At 36.8% G+C, this 25573-nt stretch overlaps 1 protein-coding gene across 7 annotated transcripts in view; it reads right to left on the reverse strand.

Moving 5' to 3' along the window:
* HDAC9 (histone deacetylase 9) overlaps nt 1–25573 on the reverse strand; it is a 466647-nt gene that overhangs the window by 414942 nt on the left and 26132 nt on the right. For 4 of the 7 annotated variants that reach the window (XM_071805072.1, XM_071805059.1, XM_071805061.1 and 1 more), the window contains one exon: nt 11641–11753. In XM_071805072.1, coding sequence (XP_071661173.1) covers nt 11641–11659 — 19 coding nt within the window. In that variant the 5' untranslated portion in view covers nt 11660–11753. Of the gene's footprint in view, nt 1–10018; nt 10115–11640; nt 11754–25573 lie in introns of all 7 variants that reach the window. The other 3 variants (XM_071805074.1, XM_071805067.1, XM_071805069.1) reach the window with 1 other exon arrangement.

Here is a 25573-nt window from a genome sequence, read left to right on the forward strand (position 1 = left end):
CAGAGCTGAGCATTTCCCGAAACAGTGAACGTATCTTTGACCCCTGCTCTGATTAGCGAGGGATGCAAGTCACACAACACAGAGCACATATGGTAACTCACAGAAAAAAAAACCTTTTTTCCTTTACCACAGCCCAGATCAGTACTCCTTTGTGAATTTCCCACTCACGTAAGATCATTCTTCACCACCCAGGATAGGAAGAATCAAGAATAAAGACAACATGAAGCTTCTATAAATGGATGACACAGACATTCAGTTTTGAAAAACCTGTAAACAGATTTCTGTGCAGCACAGATGCAGCCTTACACAGCAGTACATGGAAGAAGCCGTGGGTGAGCAGTCAGCATCTACACCACTCCTGCCATGGCAATGTCCTACAGTCGGGAACTGAGGGGCACAGAACCTGGTTAATATATAATCCAGACACTCGAGAGTGACTATGTCTACAAAGGGAGGATTATTAAGCAACAAGACAGTTATGAACAATAATTTCTTGCACAATTTTACTTTTCTGTAACTGAAATTTTCCTTTCGTTTTTACTTTCTATATATGCTTTCTGAATAGTAACAGCTCAAGTATCAAAGTCAGATAAAGCACTGCTTCGACAACATCAAGAAATTAGATTTCTTGACATAAAGAACCCTTCAGAGAAAGGCTCAAGAATCAACTGTTATGACACAACTTTGGAAAGATGAAAGATGCCTTGGATAGAGCAGACGCAGAACACTTGTTCAGTTTAAAGCAAAACTGAATGACTCAAAGAGCATACAACATCTGCAGATAAAGGCAAGTTGGGAGAACTACAGGCACTTCAGAAGAGAGGATTAGAATTCTACCTATCTCAAAAGGAAAAGCTAAAAATCAATGAAATGAAATGCAAAAGCAAGTGTAAAAAATAAACTCTGGGAAGAAAGCAAAAATAAAAAAAACAATGAACAAAACTAAAAAAAAAAAAAAAAAAAACACAACACACAAAAACAAAAAACAAAGATCTCCTGTCTGCAATAGAGCATGCTAAAAACTATATTAGTTAACAGTAGAAAACTGTTCAAAGAACAGGCAACTCGCCAAAACATCAGTAAGGATGGAATGAACAGAAGATGCAAGGTATTTCAGTATCATCACCCAGAAAATAGATTCTTAAGGTGCCAGCTGGAAATATTAAGAGAAAACTGAAGAGATATTTAAAAGTGTGATTTATGTGAAAATGTTAAAGTAATGGATTTTTACAATCTTGTGAACAGAGGGCCATAAAGACACACTAGCAAACACTCTCCTAGGAAAAGAATATTGAACAGTGAGGAGAGAACTAGTATGGCAGAGGTCACTAGTTCTCAGGTCTTCAGATCAAATGGTCATTAAGTGCAAATCAGAGAGGATACTTTGCATAAGAATTCAGAAATTTTAAAATAACTCAGTGCTTTGTTTTGGCAGAAACTGGCAGTATGTTAAATGAAGAACATTAAACTTATAGGAGTTGTGTCAAACCATCTCAGGTCACCTTCCCTTCTGCCAGAATTCCCAGCCAGAGGCCAGCACCTCTGGAGACCTAACTCTGGAACAGACATTGGTGTTGTCAACACCAACAACACAGGCCCAAGAACTACACTCCTCACCAAAAGCAGGCAGTACCCTAGGACTCCTGACAGAAAGAACAGAAAAAGAAAACATTAACCAGGTATTATATGATTTCAAAATCCTGCCCCACTCTGAGCAACACTCCAAGATAAGATATTTTGTGTTAATCTGTTTCAGACCACATTAAACTTTTAGCAATATCACCAGACTTTACAAATCACTTTTTTTTTTTTTTTTAAATATGCCCTGGAGTAGATTCAAACCATGAGTTTTGTTGCTTCAGCAGAACTTGCTTCCACCCCACAACGTGCACATCATTGCTTGAAGCAAATTCTGTCCTGCGTCCTGAATCCAATCATGCCTTGAGGTCTCTCTAGCAGTAAGTTAATTTCTAGATAAAGATATTATACACACTATGACATTTCCGAATTTGTAATGAAGTTTTGAAATTGTCACCAGCTTCAAAATAAAGGTGCTACAAAATAGTCCTGCTTTTTGCAAGATACCTAAACTGCAAATTACCTATTGTGTTATAATTATCACTGCAGAAACACTTATTCTGCAGAAGCACTTATTCTGCAGAAACACGTGGGCTGCCAGAGACAAAATTAGGAGGTGGTGTGTGGGTGGCAAAAAAATCAAAAGTTGGCAAACACACTTTTTTAGGGTATTCAATATAATCAACAGTCATGCAGCCAATCTAATTAATGAAGAAACTAAAAGTTTTTACTCTTGGTGTCTTATTGAACTTTATATATAATGTAACACTTTAAAAACTGATCATTACAAAAAATGTAGCTGCTATACATTTACATAGGAAAATATTATTTGCATTGATCTTTGAACAAAGCATATGGCACATACTTCTAACTGCTTTGTATTGCATGTACCTTAACGAACATGAAAGAACGCCTGGCGGTCATATGCTGAAATATCACATCAAAGGTGTAATGCTATATGATGGATGATGTGACCTTGTTGGTCATTTATTTCAGCTATGGAGCTGAAAAGCAAAAATGTTCACTGAGCCTTGAAACTCTGCATGGATAGAACTGGGAACTCTTTAGTATTTGGAAACCAGAAATGACCAGTAAAGTGATGTGTGAAGAAGTCCTTAGTATTTCTTTCAAGTTTTATCTAGGGCTAGGTAATCCCACAGTTTTGGAGACTGACTATGCTTCATCTGCTGAAGGATCACTCCTGATTTTCCTTTCAAATGTAGTACGTGAGTTAAACACTCTTTTCTCCTCCCTCTTCTTTCCTCGCCTTGCCAATACCATTGATTGTGTAGTAAACCACAGTGAGGAACATAGCAGAGCTAAAACCAACCCTTTTTTTCTTGGGAACAGCTGAGCCTGGATCAGTTCCCAAACGTTTCATCCTGTGGCCACACAAATATATCTGGCCTGACTGAGCAGTCAATGAGAAGAGTGAGAACAACTGGCAAGCAGTCACTGGCACTGCCATTGAAAAAGTCACTTCTCAAAATGTAACCTCCCCTTGGTGGCTTTTTGAATCATATAGTTCCCCTGCTCACAGCCTCCCTCTTGCTCTCCATTCAAAGATGGTACTGACACCCCTTGTACCCCACCCACAGCCCCCCCCCCAAAAAAAATACCTCAGCCCTGAGCCATCTGGAGTTTGAGCACAGAATGACACATGGCAACTGATGAAATTAGATGGGGCTGAGACATTTCTTTAGTTGAGCTGGTTCAGATCCTGACTTGATTTGGAATAACACAATATTTTTTGTTCCCAGAGCAAATGCATATACCTAGGGACGGCTTTACAGTTTGCACTAAAGGTTTGCAATCAAGTGAAGCTGAGCTTTTCTAAGGTAAGGCAGGATGCCCCCATTGCATAAGCTTCCAGTGAGCACAGTAACTTCGGCATTACAGACAGAAAAGAGGTAGAAGCAGAGTTGGTTAAGTATTTCCTGGGAGATTGGAATCCAAATCTGTACGTTTGGAGGCTTTCCAAACTTACCCAGAGCAATAGCAGACTTCTATTCAGTAAAAACACATGAACATTTTGTCATACATTTAGTGACAATTGAAGCAACTTCTAGGTGGTTGTTGGGATTTACACTTGGTAAGGATGAGTCACAAGAGGAATGAGCCCCATTTCTCATCTGAATTTGTCCAGTTTCAGCTTTCACCCACAAGATATCACTAAATCTTCCTCTTAGGAATAAGCATCACATGTATCCAAAATCTTTTGCACATTGGCACTCATATGTAAAAAGAACCATCAATCACATAATCTCTCAAGCTTCAGCAAAAGACAGATTGAATGATTGAATTGCTGAAGCTTCTTTCAATAAGGTATATTTTCTAGACCTTGTATTATTTCTGCAAACTCTTCTTCAAATCCCTTTTTGAAGCATTGCTATCAGAATTGGAACTAGCACTCCAAGAACAGTTCTGTTCACTTAGTCTAAAGGAAAAGTTCTGTTTGGCTCTACCCATGACTCTTTTATGTGTTGAGAAGCAAACTAAGACATACTCTTGACTAATGCAAAGCTTCTGTCTGCATCTTCAATGCTGGATCTGGCCACCAAAGTAGAAGCATTACTTACTCTCAGTATTCATCTCCCATGTCATAACAAAGCCCGTGTGCTTTATTAGCTACCGCAGGGCACTAGCTTCTCTTTTTCATGGTTCAGGGCATTTACCACGACTTACAGTCAAAACAAACAAACAAAAACATTCCTGTGTATATATAGACAGTGAAAGACTGATAGTGGAAAGCTATCAAGAGAGGACTACCAAGTCAGGGCCCTGGAGCACACCACCTACAAGGAGAAGCTGAGGAAGCAGAGCTTGTTTAGCTCAGTGAGAAAATGACTAGGGTGGTGGTTTAAGAGCTGCCTGCCACTAATTGGAGGAGAGTTGCCAAACAGCACACAGGCACATTTTTCTCGGTGCTGTTAGATGACAGTGAAAGGCTCTACAGTCACAAATTCTAACTTGGAGGGTCAGGCAGGAAGACAGTGCAGTATTCAAGCAAGATGCCCAGGGAAGCTCTGCAGATCTCCAGCCCTTGAGGGTTTCAAGGCTTATCTAGAGAACACCATGCCCGACCTGACCTGGTGTTGGCAACAGCCCTACAGGACCTCTAGAGGACTCCTCTAATCAACATTCTGTGATTCTCCTCTTCTTAAGTGCTACATCCTTTGTTACTCTTATTTGATTAAAATGCATATTTTTCAAAGGAATTTACTTCATCAAGTAGGATTATATAACCAAATTTATTCCAGTGTAACTGATGTTAGCTTTACCAGATTTAATATTTCTTTTCCTCTAGATAACTGATAAAAATAATCAGTAATGCTAAACTAATAATAAATTCCTACAGATATCCACTAGGAAAACCTGCAGGGGATAACTGTTTTCCCCATGTGCAACGCTTTCTGAAACCTGTTAGCCAGTTTTTTATTTTACTCAGGGCTGTAATCTATTTGGATAGTGTTATTTTTAACAGAATCTCACATAGCACAGAAGTCTAATTATATTCCTCAACAATTACCTTTATCAAGCAGTCCTTCTATAATCAAAATCATTAACCATTTGTCCAAAAACTTCTTTCTTAGAACCGTGTTAGCAGACATATTTTTAACATCATCTATTACTCTACAGATAATGCAGTCTTCTGATTTGCCTTTCCTATGGTCACTCTAAATAGGTAAATAAATGTGTTTATATTTTAAGTAGACATACAGCTATTTAAAACATAAAATAGGACATTACCCTTTTTTTTATAGCATTCTGAAGTCTGGTTTAGAACATTTAGATATTAGTTTTGGCGGTCATGTTTATATTGTATTCAAGTTATCCATGTAAGTATATTATACATATTACATATAATACACATTATATTATGTATTAGAAACTGATGTGTAATATTTGAGTATTGCTGAAACACTTTTTGTGGTTGTTGCTCTGACATGCAAAACCAAAAACTTAACTTCCTCAAAAGCAAACAGAGAAACATTTATTTCCCCTTCTATACTGTTAACACCTTTATGCACACTGAACACCACCACAGGCCAATGCCATTGAAAAAGATAAAAAAAGGTATAAATGATATTTCATTGAGGATGATTCTTTCAATATGGAACTGTGGTTTTGTGTCATTTGTCTTGCATCCATGCTGAATCACATGCTTGCCCAGAGTATCAATTATATCCCCATACACAGCAAAACTCAGCATGGTCTCCGTTTACAATGCACTGAAAACAAAGCCTTTGACAAGCAGCACAAATTAAGGCATCAAAAATACTTCTGCATCAAAAGTCCAGATCTCTCATAACAAGAGAGCTCTTCAGAGTTTTGTTCTGTAAATAAACTTTCTTTTTCAGGATATACCAAATCATACTACCTGGGGAGCCAAAAGCCATTTAAGCCTTTTAAGATTCACTCCCAGAGAGCTAATTTAGCTGTTAAAGCGCTAAGCGCTACTGCTTAAAAAGTAAGACCTGTGCTTTGGCTACATGGACCAACAAAACAGTTTGAAAGACAAACTAGCAGACAAAAACATTTAGTGGCTAATATTAACAAGTGGTTCCTGAAAGGAAAAGACAATACAATTGTAGTTTTCAAGCACAATATCTGTTTGAAGAGACAGCATTTTTTTAATGTATGCACAGGTTAAATTTTGCATGCATATATCATGTTAAAGCAGCGCAAAGTTGTCTCAAAAAAACACTCGGCAGACTTGCTTTCTGCAGTTAACCTGAATTTGTACAAAGTAGTAACTGATTTCACAGCACACTGGCTACATGGCTTGTGTTGTGATTATTATATTATAACTTGAAAGTTAACATACACAATGATAGACCTCCATGAACACGTGCATGTGTAAATACACATGAGAGCACAACCATGACACTTTGATGTTTTGATTATCAATTTTAATGATAAATGGTGTAAATTTCTTCTAAAGGAAAAAAAATCAAAGTAGCTCAATGTATTTACAAACTTTTAATTACTAGCAACTGAACAAGATGATGCTTCTGTGGGTATGCAGAATTTTATTCGTTATTTGGTTGTCTTGTATATTAATTCCCCTGTAGCAAAACATATTTTGGATCCACATTTTTCATTCATGCTCGTGAAGTATTGGGATTTTACCCAGAAGCACCTAGATAATTATGTCAGGTTTAAACTATTGAGAAAAATACAGAGACACAGAAAGAGCCTATAAAAAGTGACTTCTTCTATATTTCATAAGGGCAAAACTAAGATTTATATCAGCCTGAGGCTATTTTGGACTTCTGTAAGGAGATTCAAGAGGTCAAAATCTGATCTCCACATCTGAGTCATGCTTTGCATTAAATGTTAAAAAAAGAAAGAGGCACAGTGAGGGAAGAATCCTTCATTTCTACATTTTATTAATGCTGAGCTTATACATTTTATTTCTTCCTTTCTGATATCTTAAAAAGCTGCTTTAGTCTGTTACATACAGATATATATAAATATAGATAGATAACTTATCTGTTAATAGATAACATATTTATTAATCCTGAAACTTTTTATGCCATATTCAGTGAATTCACCAAATAGTCATGACAAGGAACAAACATACTTGATTCCTTCAGTCTATAATGAGGGTCCAGAAAACATCCATGCAGTCAGCTTCAATGGAACTTAAACACCTGCTGAAACACCTATTTACTACTCCATTTCGGACTCAAAGTTCCCTCAAACGTTTTAACAAAAAGACTGACAAACTGTATTTTAGAGTAAGTACATACATGATCATTCATCAAAACAGTCATCTGTTCACATCATTTACTGTTGGTGCAGAGACGGTTGGTTACTGGACTGCAAGGTAACATTTCACTGCATTTTAATTTTAAAACAGTAGTGGAAATGCCAATTTGGAGCATTTTCTATACTTAAAGAAATTCAGAATCAAGAGGACAGAAAGTAATCCAAAAGTAGGAACTGGCAGAATTCAGAACATGGCTCCTCTACTCAGTTTATTAAGAAAAAAATTCACTTTCTGATTGACTACAGCAACAGAGAGCTCTTACAAGATATCAAAGATCTGGAATGGAGCAATGTTTTTGAAGAGTAGAAGAAGTTTGAACAGGGATTTCCAAAATAGTACATATCAGACTGGGTTTTTAACTCAGGAATTACAGATAGATAAGAGAGCCGATTTCACCTAGGTGCAAGTAAGTTAACTGCACACATTATGACCTTGTCCTCCTCAGCAGCAGGCACATGTTGATGTGCTTTTGAAAGCCAGGGACAGTGAAAAGCACTCTCACCCAAACCAATGACCAGCTTCCCACTGCAGCATCTCACCTGTTTGCAACAGTAAAAGGAAGAAACTGGATAAGCTAGATGTGTGGTTCACCACTGGCACACCGAGGTACCGAACACTGCTAATTGAGCAATAATAGTTTGCAGAATCTAGTAACCTCCTGGACGGGTCAGAGTTCCAAGTATCTTTCTTTTTTCATCATCAATTGATATTACTTGCCCCTCCTCTTTAACAGAAATTAGTCTACCCCAGGTGATGTCATGAAAAACTTTATGGGTTGCTGCTTTGTTTTGTTATAGCATTTATTTAGCTATTCCAATGTTACTCTGCTTTTCACCACGAAATAAAAAGCACAAAATCTGAAAGATCTGGGTGACAGGAAAGGCAAGGAGGAGAAGATAAGAGATATTTCTGGACTTATTTGCTTTCTCAGGTTACAAAAAGAAAACCTAGGGTCTTCACGTCTTCATGATCTTTATCTTTACAGAAATATTTATAGTCCACCCTTCCCCATAGGTGTTTTTTTCCTTTGAAAAAATCTGGACAAGGAACCACATCACATCAACACATGCTTTAAATAAAGCAATCTCCTGTTCAGAAAAGTAACATTCTTTGCAAGGGTTGGAATCCTTGGAAACTGAGCAGGTAGGCACATAACAGACAATCCCCAACACCACCACCAGGTTAAGAGAAGATATATTTCAAAGTATTAGACAGAGATAACACCAAATTACATCTGTGTGTATTAATTCACTTCTGGGTATTACTTAGTATTTAACAAAAGAAAGTCTCTCTAAAAAAAATAAGTTAACTGTTCTCTATAAAAATATTTTATTTTTCTGTCCAATGTTTTTAATGCACACAGATCAGTTCAGAACAAGCAATGGCAACAGGATGTAAACATTTCCTTAATGATCTTACAATTTATAACAAGCAAAGCAAACAATCAAGCATCAGCACCTTCCCCTCTTGGGATCCAACATTTACTTTATAGCTCTGTGGATTAGCAAGAGCCTGGTCCCTAAAGGTTCAGAGAGTTGAGATCAATTTAACATGTTACAGTGTTATTGCAAGTAGATGTTGCTACACTGGAGACCTGTTCATTGCATCATACAGTGTAAGGAAATGCTTATGTGCACTGGTGCTGCAAACAAAACCTATCCAAAGAGGTTGCTCAGGTAATATTTGAATTAAATACTCCTGGTTTTCGGTTGTTCCACATCAGATCTTTCAATAGACTTTCAGACAATTTAGAATTACTTTCCTTTCATACCTAAAGAAATAAACATTTTCTCTACTTAGCATATCGCATTGTAAAAATACAGAGAATATTAGCATAGCACACAATACTCAAAGCTTTCTACAGCACTTTAGAATTTTCTCATTGACAGAACAAGCCATCCATGAAGTGGGTTGGCCTATATCATTCATTTACTGAGTAATACTGCTTTACCAGTTTGCCTTTTTTTTTGTTTTGGTTGGGTTGTTGTTTTGCTGTTGTTGTTGTGTTGTTTTTTGTTGTTGGTTGTTGTTGTTGTTTTGAAGTATACTCATCTTCTGTGTAAACAACATGTGCGAATATACATACACAATTTATGTATATGTCGGCTATATAAACTGTAAAATGAAAATGTACAACTACCATTCTGTTGTAACCTACAACCATGACCTAAAATATTGACATTTACAAAACATTATGGAAATTTTCACAGGTCTTTTATATATAAGACACACGGATTGGCATTCAAATGAGCTAGCATGCTGGTATTGCACAACAGAAAAAAAAAATTAGTGCTTTTAAATATTGCCTATATTAAATGCGAATGCTTAGTTGCTTGATTGGAAATTATTCTAAACTGCCCTAACCACTGGATGTAACCAAATATAGGAGCCTATCTCCTGAAGAAGCACAAGATACTCAGGAGTGAGAAAGCAAGAGCACAAAACTCCCTTCTCTAACACCATTAGACACATCTCCATCAGGCTTTCGCCATTTAAACTATGCACTGTAAATGCAAGAACTGCCTTTCACAGGCTCATCATCACAGGAACGAGCTGTTCATGTCAATGTCAATCCAATTAATTTTTTCTTTTGGAAAACTAGGGATACTTCCTCAACTATTGCAAGTGAAAAAAGTGCACCTTGGTATATATTTCTAATCTCACCTTGGAAGTTGAATCAGAATCACAGAATAGTTTGGGTTGGAAAGGACCTTTAAAGTTGGATGGAACTTCCCTTCTATCTCTTCATCTGATAAGGTTCTCCGGGAGAAAGAAAAAGCAGCAATTACTTTAAGAAAGATGCGAGACTGAAGTCCAAACAAATCCTGCCTTATTTTCATTTCACTGAGGGAAAGAAAAATAAGGATCCTACGGGTGATATTGCCCTTGAATACTGCAATTCTGCATGTGCCACAGGGTGTTTTGACATGGCTGGTGCCTAAATAACTCTACAGGTAATCAGATTATATCAAATGTTTCTTCACTGGATTTGGAAAGACAGCAAACATGAATGCGTATTTAGAATCTGTTTCTTCATATCAATAAGAGTACTGGAAAAAATCTGCTTTTTCTGAGAGTAAATTTCACACCAGGCTGTTTCCACAGAGTACAGCTAATGCAAGAGAAAAAACATTAAAAAGATACCAAATCAACTGGAGCATCTGGAATTTGAACTGCATGTTTAGGAAAGTACAAGATTATTCCATATTAGTCACCACTGAGACAGAGATAAAACAAAGATGCCTTTCTGCTGAATGCCCCGTCATGCTTTGTATGGATAATTCACTTCAAGCGCTCAACTGTACTGTAAGAAAAAGAGGCCAAGTATGAAACCTTGCTATGCTTGACTCTACCTAATGTAAAAGCAGTTATTACCAGTTTTCAACACTACAATCAACAATTCTCCAGAAATCCTCACTGAATTACAGCTCTAAGACATAAGGCATCTAGCAGATAAACACAACTCACTATTGCAGTATTTTCCCTGATGCTTTTATAGGCTGTTTGCACAAAACCAAAGCAAGCATAAAGTAAGCCACCTGTAAAGGGTTATTTTACCAACAGAACTAGAAATAGATACTTCAAGTGTGGGTGAACAAAGTGTGAACCATATGGGACGTTGCACACATTTAAATTGGGGACTCTCTCTCCTTGAAAAAAACGAAGTCAAGCCATGTTCCATATGCAGCATTCTGTTTCTTTGGAAGTTCGAACACTGGGTACAGCTACTAATAGTTCCTTTTCTATGAGGTGAACCTGAAGTAACTAATTTTGCAGGTATCAAATAAAGCAGGTTCAGAGAGCACTGTTAATTACATATCCCTAAATGAAGAAACTCCACAGCAAATGCTGTGGGCAAATATGGCTTTAGAGCTTAAAAGAAAAATAACATAAAAACATTCACATTCTTTCTTTAAACAAGGCAGTTGGGCAAAAGTAGATAATTTAATCATTAAATGCAAATATTAAGAATTAAAATGTTTCAAGATACCTCTTTGTGTCCAGTCATGATTAATCAGTTTCTTAATAAACTCTACAAAAAAGTTTTAAAAGCACTGTAGGATTATACCAGCCTAATAATTCAGCTGAGATAAGGTATCCCCAAAATAGCCTTTTTTGCCTCTATAGCCTTTATCCTGTTTTATATGATAGTCATATCTTATGCAGCACAGCTGGCATATCAGTAATTTCCTAAATCCATTGTATCAACACAAAAAATTCTGTACATCTTAACAGAAGACAGTGTTATGCAGTAGTGAGGCATACAAATAAACAGACAAACTGACCTGGTGTTGTGGAGCTCATTGCTCTTGATGGAATGCTAAGTTGTTGACAGTGTAAAGCCAAACTCTGGCAGAAGTTGTTCAGATTTAGAGGTTCTTCCAAAAGTGGGGAGAATCTAAATAAAATAAAGAAAAAACACTTTTGACCTATACATGAACAACATACTTTTTTTTTTTTTAAATGAGAATACTCGTATCATCCACACTTGAAAAGAAAAACATTTCAAATCATTTTTAAACTAAAGGCTCTTTCTTCCATGTACATTTTTGCTGTAAATTCAAGAGCCGAAGACCACTGAGAACAAGATTAAAGGTAAAAATCCACAAGTTTGAATTACAGCTCATCTACAGTCACATAACAATATTAGAAAGGCAAGGATGAACTCATCCTTTCTCTTTCCACTGGGATCAGGGAATTACACAAACTAGGGTTTGAAAGACTTAAGGAAGAAATAGCTGGTTTATTTCCTTATGGTCAATCAGCAGCCAACTCAGTTTCACTGTAGACATTTGCAGTCAGCATTGAAACGTGAATGTGCAGAAACAACTGCATTCAAAAGCCTTTCTGGAGTATCTACTACTTCCTTGATCTCCAGTGTTTACATAGTTCAGAGTAGAACTTGCTGAAATAATTAGCATAGTTGAATGGATCTCCCACTACCAGCTAATGACTTCTCTGACACCACCAAGATAGCTGCTGACAGCATGGGCTGCTCGAACATCGGGCAAGGAGGGTTTTGCAGTTCGGCTGAGTCCTTTCACAGTCCTGTAGCATTCTCAGTTCAATGCTGAAGCACAGGCAAAAGTGTTTCTCTAATATTCCCATCTGCTAAAAGTTTAAAGCTGCAGAGAAGAGACTTTCAGGGAACTAAAATATATTTTCATTCAAGCATGATATAGCCAGAGTAAAGGGAAAGAGGAGAAGGTTGTAGCACATTAAAACAATTGTGATGATCCCATTCAGCCACTGCTCCCAAAGCATCTAAGTAGTCAGATATAATCTTAGTGCTGAATATTTTAGCAGCTTTTGTCACTTTTTTTAAACCACCAACTGCACATTCAGTTTCAAGCCGAGCTCAGCCAAATTTCAGATAGTAAATTATTATACTTGGTTAAAATGTAATTTTAGTTTAGCATCATTATCGTTCAAGAAAGGGAAATAATGTATTTAGATAAGTAACATCTGCTTTTATGCCCAGTACAGCAGCCTGCTCAAACAGGCATATTTTGACACATTCAGTACTCCAGCAGATAGCATTTGTAAAAACCCAATTCACTACTTTTTCTTAAGAGCATGGCTGATGGTACAGAGCATACCCTCAGAAATTCTACAGATGATTCAAAACTGAGAGGAATGCTTCACAGACTAGATGGTTTGGTGCCATTCAGAGAGACTTAAAGAGGGTAGAGAAAATACTGAATGTGGCAATGGTGGCCTCCCCGGGAGAAGGCAAAGGGTTGCCACGTGCCAGTCACAGCTGGTCCAGGCAGCCCTGCAACTGCCACACCTCAGGCCAAAGCTTGTTAGTTGATCACCAAAGCTTGTGGAGCACCTGTGAAAACATATTTAAGGGCAGAAAATGCTAGACAGAGTAAGGAGAAGTGGGAGAATAAAAGTGAGAAACAGAAAGAACATCAAGGTCAGAGGAAAAGGAGGTGCTCTATCACAGAGCAGCTAGGCAAAGATCAGTAAAGCAGACACAGCCAGATTCTTCTCTGTGAAGCCCAGTGACAGAAAAAGAGGCAGCAATGTGCACAAAGTGAAGTATAGGAAATTCCATTTAAATATTAGACGGCACTTCTTCACTGTTATTGAGGCCAAACACTTCAGGAACAGGCTGCCTAGCAAGTCTGTTGAATCTCCATCCTTGAAGATTGTACAGTCTTGGGCAACCTGCTGTAGTTGACCCAACCTTGAGGAGGGGGATGGACTACATATCTGCAGAGGTCCCTACCAACCTCAGCTAGTCTGCGATTCCATTATGTGGAAGTTAAGGATTTTTCATTTTCAAGATTACCATAGACAGCGTCAGCACTGAATATTCATTGTGGCTGAACCTACTGAGAATAACTCCCGTATAAGAAAGCACTCTGTTGGGATCCCCATAAAAATACTTCTGTTAAGGAGTTTTGTAAATTCAACTGCACTGGTAGTCTGATATTTTATGAAGTGGTAGTTGGCATCCTGCCTGATACTCTATTTCCATATATTTCTTGTAAATGCAAAGCTTTCACTAAGCTGAATGTTGTTGTTCAGGCTCAGCTTTAACAACTCCTTGCAAACATGATACAAGGTTCATATTGTCAAAGCTCACATTTAGAAACATTAAAAATTCCACCTCACTATATAGAGAATTATATTCACAACAGTGACACTCTCATTCAAATACACTTCTATGATAAGCTGACATGCATCATTTCTTCCCTTGTACTGAAGGAAGGTCACAGTGTAAACTAGACACTATAAACTGCAGCACCACAATTTTTAATGTTAGCACTTAACCAAAGGAAAAAAAGAAAAACAACATAGTGCTGGCCACAGTGTGTTATCATTTCAAGTGGGGCACTACAGTCCTTGAGAGATGCATTTATACTCCACCTCCACCCACAAAAAACAGCACAGAGTTCTTGATCAGTCAAATCCTGAATGTACTAAGGTACAGCAAGTGGCGTCATGATTTAGTATGGACTAAGGCATTCTATTTTAACTGGATGATAACTTATCCTCTACTTGTTCTCAACTTGGCATATTAGGCTATAACACAACATACAGCAAATTAACCTCTACCTGGGTCTCTAGCTTGGAGGAGACTGAGGGGTGAGCTCATTAATGTTTAAATATGTAAAATATATATTTCATGTATATTTTGTATATATATATATAAAATAAAAATATGTAAAGGGTGAGTGTCACGAGGATGGAGCCAGGCTCTTCTCGGTGACAACCAATGATAGGACAAAGGGCAATGGGTGCAAACTGGAACACAGGAGGTTCCACTTAAATATGAGAAGAAACTTCTTCACAGTGAGGGTGACAGAGCATTGGAACAGGCTGTCCAGGGAGGTTGTGGAGTCTTCTTCTCTGGAGACATTCAAAACCCGCCCGGACACATTCCTGTGTAACCTCATCTAGGTGTTCCTGCTCCAGCAGGGGGATTGGACTAGATGATCTTTCGAGGTCCCTCCCAATTCCCAGTGTTCTATGATTCAGATACTCAGTGACTGAGATCACTGCAGGTGATGCTAAACATTGGTGCCTTGCATTTGCTCACCCAGGAACAATGAACCTTCTCCTTTTTCTTCAAATGGAATTCAACAGTTAATGTGCTCCAAAGATTGATGGATCTTTGAAACAGCTACGGAAGAACAGTGCAAGATGGAATGTAGGTCTTTCATGCCCACTGGCCACCACAAAACTTAAGTTTCTCATGACTATAAATAGGTACAGTAACTTAATTTCAAACACAAGCATTTCAAGTAAATATCATTCCTTTAAACTGTCATCTCTCACTGTGCCATCCCAAGACTACATTAAATGGCTACATTTTTTCTATCTTGTGCCCACACTTCAAAATTCTTTCGGGAATTGAGTTTCTGAAAAAGGATGCAATGAATACAAATTAACAAAATTCAGATGAAACATCTATTTCTACTTCTATTTCACCCTTCCCCCAGATGAATTTTTCATGAGAAGTACTGAAATTAATCCATAGGCACACATTTTTCAAAAGTATGTCCTGGAGGTATCTTCCAGATCTTTCTCTTCCAGAAGGATTTTTTTACCCAAATCCAATATATTTCTATTTGTAAAATGTTTTAGAAGATCATTATGCAAATATTTTGTGGATAAAAATATAGAATGAAACACTTCAATAAATTCTGAACATGACAGATCAGCACCACTAATAACACATCTAGTCTATTCTCTGCTGCATATGTTGTTTTAAAATAGCTTTCCGTTACTTATTGATAATTTGTTTGTAATTGAGATCAAAATGCTGGAGGTCATTCAACACAAATATCACAAGAAAGGAACAGTAATCACTTCTCACAACAGCTTGTGTATTGAAAAAACTAAGCATCAGAACCAGCTGTCAGAATTTGTACAAATTCTGTTGTCCAACAAGCATAATTAAAACAAATCTGAAAGGTTAAAAAAACAAAAATAAATAAAACAAAGCAAAAACAACAATTATTTTCTATAGAACATGAAAAATGTGATGGTTAAAAAATAAGATATCTTTCAAATGAAAGATATTTTACAAAAAATTATTGAATAAGTATTCATACTGTATATAATGTAAATCAAATGCAAAATAGCAAATCAAGCTATAGATGCTTAAAAAAAAAAAAAAAAAAAAAAGGCATGACAACATAAAGACTGGAAGACAAATTACATTGAGTTTTTAGTAAAGTGAATTTCAGCCACATAAGTCAAACCCAGAATACCAAATCCAACTCTCTTAACTTTATATGAACCTTCAAAATTTGATTAGGAAGTGAGCTAGCAAATAGAAAACAAGAAAAAGATGTGTTAAGAAATGTTGTGAATTCTAAACATAAAGGACTTAAAGACATGAGCTCAAAGAGCAAATAGCTATACGCTCTTTTATTCCATTTCTATTATATTTGTTCTACAAAGCTAAAACAATAATAAACTAAAAACAGGACATTAGGCAGCATAATGCTATTATGCAGTGATCTTTATATGCAAGTACAGTAAAGATTTATGAGCAACATTATCAATTTCCAGTCCAATAAATATTGGGGTATGTAATTGCTTTCAGCAAGAATTCACATGTTCTACAGCAAAGCCTCCAGTATCCAGAGCTCAGTGCAGGATTAAGTGTTTTACAATAAGATATTCAGGTATCTACTTTAAAACTTTTTGAAATCTACAATGATTTTGCAGCACATACCTTTGAAGGTTTGGTATTAAAGAACTACTCTAGCAGCAAGTTGTGGATTGCCATACTCCTTATACTTCCCCACCAAAGTAATTTGACACAGTGCCTAAGAGAGGAGTATGTCTTACACAATCTGTAAGGAATCTTCAGCTATACTAACAGAGCAATTTCTTTTGAAGTGGAAGTTTATATTTTTTCCAATTATTCATATGCAATATTAAGTAGTTTTATACCTCATACATACTGCTCATACTGTTTAAGTGGAAAGGCTCAGACTTCTGTCCAGTAAGGCAAATCCTCCTTTCTGAAGCTCACTTTAGCAAGCAAAAGAGCCATACAGCTATTTGTTCAATCTACTACAGAGATGAAGCAAACAAGATTTCTAAAAAGCAAGATGAGATGATGCCTTTCATCAAAAATAAGTCTTAGGCCTCAGTCATCAGGATTAAATAACATGTTACTAATCAGCTGGCCAAACTTCTGCTATGCCAATTACAAATTGGCACAAGCTTCTGCTCTGTTTCCCAGTGAAGCTAGTTGGAAATATGATCCAGCTAAAAACAGCCTTTTTATCCTCAGCCTCATCAGGTTTTTGAACTTGCTCACCATGCAGCTGCAGAAATACTTCTGCTGCAGCTGAAGTTGTCCCATCTGCCCCCTCCACACCAGCCCCGTGGCTGGGCCAAGAGGAACACACATCAAGCTGTGTCCTCACAGAGCAGAGGTGAGCTACAAGGTTCAACCTGCATCAAGTACTATCAGCCAGTAGCAGGGACCACACCAAGTGAAGAACAGGCCTGTATGATGCTCTCATAGCAGAAATAGAAAATATGAGACAGGCTAGTCTCTTTTTGTCCACTTGTTTATTTTTCAAATAAGCCAGATTTTAATCAGTATTTCTTGAAAACAACACAAAAAGAACTTCTGCTAGGGAAAAATGAATCATAAAATGAGGAGGTCATTGAAGCACAAATTTGACTTCTATCACTACTGCCACTTGAAGACTTGTAAAATGTAAGTACTGCCAAGACTGTACCACTAATCAACACACAGAGGCATCTCCAGAGAGGAAGAATTCTCTCCTGCATTACCAGAGTTCTGCCAATGGACTTTGCTGGAGACAGGGAAACATAATGCACTTCCCAGATTCTTCATAAAGCCTGATGAAAAGAAAGAATAGAAGTATCAGAAGTTAATGCTTCTCTATGCCCTAAGGGTAGCTCACAAGGGGAGATTGTACTTCTAAACAGAAGCTTGGTGGCTAACAATGAAAAAAAGTACCAGAGGCTTGAAGAAATCCAGTTAAACACAAGGAAAGAAACAAAAACCTTTTTTACTGGTAAAGGTTGCCCAGGGCTGCTGTGTAGTCTCCATCAGTGGAGATATTCAACATCTGAGTGAAAATGGCCTTGACCAGTCTCCTGTGCTTTGTGCATTGGGATTAAATTGGATGACCCCTACAGGTACTTTCTGGTCTCAGTCAGTCTGCTCCAAGACACATGAAGAACAGCCCATGTAGGTCAAAAGCATGTAAACTCTTCCCTCCACACAAGGGCATGGAGAAACTTTCACCAAATTAATGTAACTGGATGAGAGCATCCGTCTCTTATGAATTTTTATTTTCCTCAAAAAGCTGGACGAAGTGAGTCACTACAAGAAATAACAGAGGTCAGATGATTTTGAAAGAAATGTCAAATTCTCTCTAAATTCCTTTTCTTTTGACTCTCTTCCCCAGCACTTCCAAAATAAATTATCCAGGCTTCTGTTAAGGAAGCCCCAGACAGAACTCAAGCATCTCATTTAGAAATGCTTTCAAAAGTCTTATATTTGACTTGGAAAATATTTAAGCATATTTCTATGTAGAGCAAAGGCAAATTTAAATGACAGCATGAGTACAGAGACTGACATGAGTACTGTGAACTCTGCACCACAGACTTGAACTGTGCCTAATTCAGGGGATATTTGAGGGAGGTCAGACTCCATTAATCAGTAATTTATTATTAATCATTATCAATAACTTATTCACTGATAATCAAAAACAACACACAAAAAGCCCTTTTGAGTTCTGTGAAAGGAAACAACTCTGCTGAAACCAAAGGAGAAAACTCTTTCTTATCTGCTTGCTGTGTGTCCAAGAACATCCATTTCTCTTAAAATGGATGAGATTAAAAGCAATTTTAACCCATGAATATTATTAACAACTAGGGAAGGAGGAAAGGTTCCTAATAAATGGTCTTACATAAGAAGAAAAAAGTGAATATGTAAACTTTTACCATTCATCTCATTAAAATATGTCTTTTCCCATGAGTTCAGGTAACCAAACCTAGTTCAGAGCACTAGAACTACAAACAGTCTTTTAAAAGAACAAGAAACAGACTGCACTTCTGAAACCTTTTGAGCCTATAACACGCAGTCTACAGTATTTCAGCTTTGGTTTGTATTTGTCTTTTCAGCAGTTGAAAATTGAATGTCTTTCAGCCACTCCTTTCTTTTCTTCTTAAACTGAATCATATTTCAGTTGCTATTACACCTTGTTGCACAGCACAGTAACTAACATATAGCTACCGATACAGAACTTCAGATAGTGACACAATTTCCACCTATTCCTTACTTACTCTATCTTTTCAAGTAAAGGGCAGTATGACAACTAGCTTATTATGCTTCAAATTTAACCTGATGTGCACAGCACCTGAATATTTAAAGCAGGGGGACTTTGTAATTAGAACGTATCAGAACATCAAAGCTTCATACAGAAACGCACTTTTGCTTTTCTGCAACATCATACTTATTTAGAAGAACAGACCGCATCACGTGTAACAACAAGAATTATCAGCCTCCCTATGGGAGTCTGTTTGTCTTACACTCTACAGGAAGAGACAACTCATCTAGAAAAGAAAGTTTCCAAAGGGAACCTCAGACAGCTGAGCTGGGTTCTGAATTGCCCTCTGAAATAATCAGTCTCACTTTCCTTCTCTAGCTCCTAAAAGAAGCATGAGGGTATGTGCCCACAAAAACAACAACAAAAAATTTTAAAGAGCAGCTTTGTGTATAAACTTCCTCAGACATAAAAATCTTAGCTGGAACAACCAAAAATTTACTTTCAATATTATTGTTTGGATTAACTTCACTTAAACATATCGCAATAAAGTTTTTCTGGTTTTAAGACAAAGACATTCTCTCCCTCACTGAAAACTTCCTCAATATGTAACAATTAAGCACTTTGATGTGATCATAAACACTTGGGATTATCACCACTGCCTTCAAAAAGGCTACAGTGAAGTTACAGCTAAATACCCCTGAAAAATCCATGTTTATGTATATATATATACATATATATATTAGCACAGATAATCATATTCAACAGAATCTGATTTGCAAACAGTTCATATTTTTAGAGCACAGTATGCCCCTGTAAGCTTTGCTTTGACACTTTGGATTAATCCAAACAAACCTCAAGGTCAATCATCATAATTATCTGCCTCCAGCCCTTCCACAGAGGCTACAAAGTCACTCATGGTTTCTCCAGAATCAATGTTGCTACAGCCATTAAATTGGGACCTAGATGTCCCATCCAGGATTCAAACCACATAGACATTCAGCACTCTGTTATTGAATGGCCTAAGCCACTTACGAAACAAGATATCATTTTAGATTTAAAAATATATAAAAAGTTCCTGAATTTTATTGCTTATCAGCCTTAAAATATTAACCTACAAAACAAGTATCTGAGAAAAATAAAAAGCAGAGAACTTCAAATCCACAGGCATATTAGGATCTTTGGTAATTCTGACTTCTACTAGACAGAAAATATTCTAGAAATATATATATGACACAGGAGTATGACATACAAAACACAAACTCATGACAACTTCATTGTAGGTCAAGAGTCCCAAGAAGACAAAGAAAGGGAAGAATCTACAAATAGGTAAAACACAAGCCAGGAGCCATGGTAATTACCTACAGAAAGCAGTCAGCTACTATCATTATGTAGCACACAGAGGTCCCAGGTGAGAACAAGACCATCTTGAGAGGCTGTAGCACTACAAGGAGTTCCCCCTGTGAGGAACTTGGAACCTGTACCAGCAAACCAGGCAAAGGTAGACAACAGGGCTTGGTATGGGCACCAAGCACAATGAGGGGTCACTGACACCTGTACTCTAATAGTTTTTTATAAAGTGATGAAATCAGACTAACGGGAGAACCAACATAGGGGAGTCTACAGGTACATAAAAGCTGTTGGCAAGCTCAGCAGAAGTAGATGCAACCTCTACATGGCATTTTCTCATAGTTGCGATGCATTACATGGGAAGTTGTCTGAAGCTACTTTTAATACATGAAATAGTAAAGTCAAAATTTTCCTTTTAAATCTCTGACTGAAAAGTGGGTTTATCTGCTTAGCAGCAAAAGGACTGGTGTTGTTTCTACCATCAAGAATCCTTTGGCTTTTGTCACCTAATTAAAAGCCAAGTATTCTTCTGCCCATTGGAAAAAACTTTCAGTCAAATTTTCCTCAGGAAAAGCAAAAGGATGGCCAGAGAACATATAGGCTGAGTTTTGCTATATAAGCTCACCATAAAAAAATTCTGTGTGCTGTCACTGAATTTTACCAGCGCTTGGACAATTTAATTTTGCGGTTTTTTTGTTTTGGTTTTGTTTGGTTGGTTGGTTTGGGGTCTTCTGGGGGTTTTTAAGCTTCTACATAGATTAGGCTTCAATTTTGGCTTTTCGATGTCTAAAGAACCATTAACAGAGTCTTTAATTGTTTAAACAGTTATTTGGATTGTTTAGTGAGTAAGAAATTGTGTAGAGTTTGTATTACAAAAAAAAAATAAAGCTTTCTTTAGTAAGTTGATCCTTTGAAGAACATGTGCATTGAATATCCTTTGGCCATGGATTCTTTACAGCAGACCTTGACTTGTCTTCACAAGACGAGTTTAGGATTAAAATTGACATTTGTTAAAAATATACTAAATGATGCATGGAAGTTTGATTAATACTTCGGCATTTTCAGCAGTGGAATACAAACCAGGAAAACAGACTTTCTGCATCAGACAGTTAAACCAGATCGCAAGCAGAAGTCTCAAAATTATTTTCATGTACAATTAGTTTTCTGTGATTTCATCAATGTCACTGGGAAAAAAACAACAATGAACATTATCCTTGATGAATTGTAACTTAGTATTATAACATATCCTTCATACAAGAGCTTGCCAGCCACAATATAAGAGACTTACTAATGCACCTGGCTTATGAATTGAATTCATAAAGCAGAACTAAGCAGAAAACTCTGAAAACTGCTCTGCTGCAAGTGCATACTGTCATTTACCGATAGCACTAGGGCAAAATAATGGGAAAAACTAATGACATTCATAAAGGTCATGGAAAGTATGTCTTGTACAGGAGGGAGTGGAAAAAACAAACCAAACCAACCACACAAACAACCACCACCACCGACACACCACACAACCCAAATTCTGACCAGGTTGTTGTCCACTCTCAGTATCTGAGGGCTGAGCAAAAAAAAAAAAAAAAAAAGATCAAATTAAATTTAGAGACACACACATATCAAATGAACTGGTTGGTCTTGCCACCATCAGATAATCTAGATATGCATATACTTGCAACTATTTTTAATGCAAATATTTTTGTACATCAACTTAATTACAAGGAAGCTTGCATATTTGTAAACCTCAGATATAAACATCAGATCAGATATTAGTTTCAAGAAAATTTTATCCAGCAACAGGCTACAGGTAAATCTCTTCATTTAACAAAATGAATTCGGTATTCATGCACTTTAGCATCTAGTTACCTACATACAAAAAATAACAGGCTTCTTACCAAATCAATCAGTATCCCTTCTCGTTGGGATTACATCTGTGGCAAGTACTGTAATTTGAAAGATTTCACGTGCACAGTCATTTCAGTTTCAACCATGTGGGCTTGTTCTTTCAACACTAGAATTTAGTTTTGAATTGCAGATTTCATATACTCAAGCCCTCAGGAAAAAAAAAAAAAAAAAAAAAAATCACAGTTAAAACCACCGAGTCTCATGAAAATTTAAGAAGGGAAAAAAAAAGGAAGCACACACCAAAAGAAACCCAAACCCATGCCTATGCTCATGTAAGAAAATCCTCCTATATTCAGGTGAGAATAAAAGCACTACAAGCAAAACCTGGGCTAACAACATTTGTTCTCACTTAAACAAACAACCCTGACTGGATGAAAACAGTTGGAATTAAAACTTTATGGTTTTGGCAAACACCTCAGAAGGAGCTCTGCAAAACATTGCACCTGTCATTATAATAAAAATTATATAAAGATGTTGTTTACATGCATTAAAATATTGATTTTTCTTTCCTATTCTTCCATAACCAGCAACATTAATATCCATGAAAGAGACTGCATCTGCAAATAGAGATGCTATTATAAATACAGGTGGTGCCCCTCAGTTTGTTAAGCATATGAACATAGAGTGCTCAGATGAGAAAGTAGTTTGTTGTTGTTGGGGGTTTTTTTTGTAGTTTTTGTATTTGTTTTGTTTGTGTGTATGTTTGTTTGGTTTTGTTTTATTCTGTAGGAGTGAACAGGTATGCAGATAACCAGTCAAACAGAATCACAGAATTCACATTATGCTTCAGTAACACTGTATTCTTCTTGCTGTTGCTTTTAAAATACACAATAGCAAAAGCTATCTTCTTACACACACAAAAAAAAAGTATTCATCCCTTTCATAGCTGGTAGGTAACATAGCACTTGATCTGTGATTTATCCAAATCTATCATATGTTATTGACAAACATTAGGTAATGCTATGATTTTAATCACTGCTGTGTAACTTCAAGAGGCCAGTAGAATTTGAAACTGAAAGGGAAATACATCATTGTTAAAAACAGATTTTCAGTTGCACAAACAATTTGACCATCACCTGTCAAGCTAATGTAAATAAAACTAATGTCAAACAAAATAAGACCTTTCTTAAGCCTTTGGGACCCAAATAGAAGTGCAAAGAAGGATCAGCAAAGGCAGAGAGGCAGGAAGGGACACAATAAATGAGGCAGGTGGAACAGAACCAGGTTTCTAGCATACTTCTGGGGGGAGCAATGTGACAAACAACTTCTCCATGTAATTTTCTGCAAGATGGATCTTCCAGTAGTAACAAAAATAAAAAAAAAAAAAAAAAAATCCACATCACCACCAAAAACACCCACAACCACACAGAGTTTCAAGTTTTTATTCCTAACACATATATTGGTATATTCTGAACAAACTGGAATTAAGATAAAAGCAGAGATATAGGGTTTCTGAGTACACCAGAAGGGAAAGGGGTTTAGTAGTCTAAAATACATTCAATACAGAATTTAACAGTCCATTTTTCAGAAAACCCAGGTTTTAAGCTGATAGAAAAAAAGACAAAAATTATATTTCTTCGGTATAAAATTTACATATGTATCCAAATGAACTGTCACGTGCCATTCAAGCATAAGTCACTTTAGTAACTGTATTTCTATAGAAAAAGAGAAGTAATGAAAGCAATCCTAGATTTTTTTTTCACAACAGGCGAGCAGCATAATAGAAAATAATCAAAATTATAGCATTACATTTGGATTTACTGCCAGCCTCCTGTAGCAAGTAAATCCAGATGCAGAACAGGAATAGCTTTTATGTTGTTTTTCCTGGCAGAGTCCCAACAACCTGTCCGCAGTCCCTGACAGCTCATACAGTGGCAGATTTCCTGCTGCAGACTCCTCATGGCAGATACCGAACTCCTTTTGTTTTGTTACAACACCAACCATACTGCAAATTCAACCAGAAACAAGTTTCAAGAGAAGCTGTATCATTATGCTCAAGGATATTATACATGCCATATCAAAGACAGGTGGATAAACATTACATTGGAATATTTTCCAGTATATCCAGGTTTTTTTGACTTAGTATAAAGACACTACAGTTTTTTTTTAATTTTCTTTTTAAACTTTAACATAATTGGATGGTAATCAAATTGCTCTTGACTTCAGGACACATGCAGAACTTCATAGTTAGATTTGACTAAACAGAGTTACAGCAAAGTACAACCTAACATGAAACTTCAAAGCAAGCAGAACCGAAAAAGATATGTTCTACCTAGAGGAAAATGCCTAACTTAATTAATTAGTAAACAATTAAAATTATTTAATAAAGACACAGACAATAAGCAAAGGCACAGGCATTCACACTGAGAAAGTTTGTTTTACTTCAACTAGCTTTATTGGCAATATAAAATTCAAGCTTAGAACTAGTAATTATACAACTACTACACTGACCCACAGCTGGAAGCAGCTACTTTGCTCATGAACATAAACATCTCTCACCATAAACCTGTGGCTAAAATAGCCTGTGTGAAACCGGATGAGGTCTCCCGAGAAATGAGTGTAATGACATCATCTCCTTTCAAAACCCACTCAAATTCTGCATAAGCCAAACCTCTGGTAGTTTCAGGCTCAAAAACACCAACCAGGCAAATGTAGCTTAAGCCTTCTTTTTCAGGGATCTTTAGTCTAGCTAAAGATCAAGTAAGGCTAAGAGGCAATATCCAGGATTTGTGACTTTTAAAGATTTTTCTGACTAATACATCAATTATAAAAGTTAAGAAAATAAGCGATGTAGATAGCAGACTGAAAATAAAATTATTTTTTAAAGTATCCTTCTCGTTGCCCACAGAAAGACTAATTGCGTATTCAGATATTTCAGCACTAGTCCACAGCCCAAATTCCCAGTAAAATGAATAATTTCATGGAAGTGATATTATGTTATACAAATAAGTTAAGAGAGATTTTATTGTGGCTCTTCAATATAAGGGGGACTCAAAAGAAAGATGACAGAGGCTTCTTCCCCCAAGACCCGTAAGAACATGACAAGGGTCAACAGTTTTAAATTGAAAGAATGTAGGTTTAGATTGGACATAAGGAAGAAATTTATTTCGATGAGACAGTGGAACAGGCTGCCCAAGGAGCTGTGGATGCCCCATCATTGGAAGTGTTCAGAGCTGGG

This window comes from Patagioenas fasciata, chromosome 2, assembly GCF_037038585.1.
Source record: "Patagioenas fasciata isolate bPatFas1 chromosome 2, bPatFas1.hap1, whole genome shotgun sequence".
Classification (NCBI taxonomy): Eukaryota; Metazoa; Chordata; class Aves; order Columbiformes; family Columbidae; genus Patagioenas; species Patagioenas fasciata.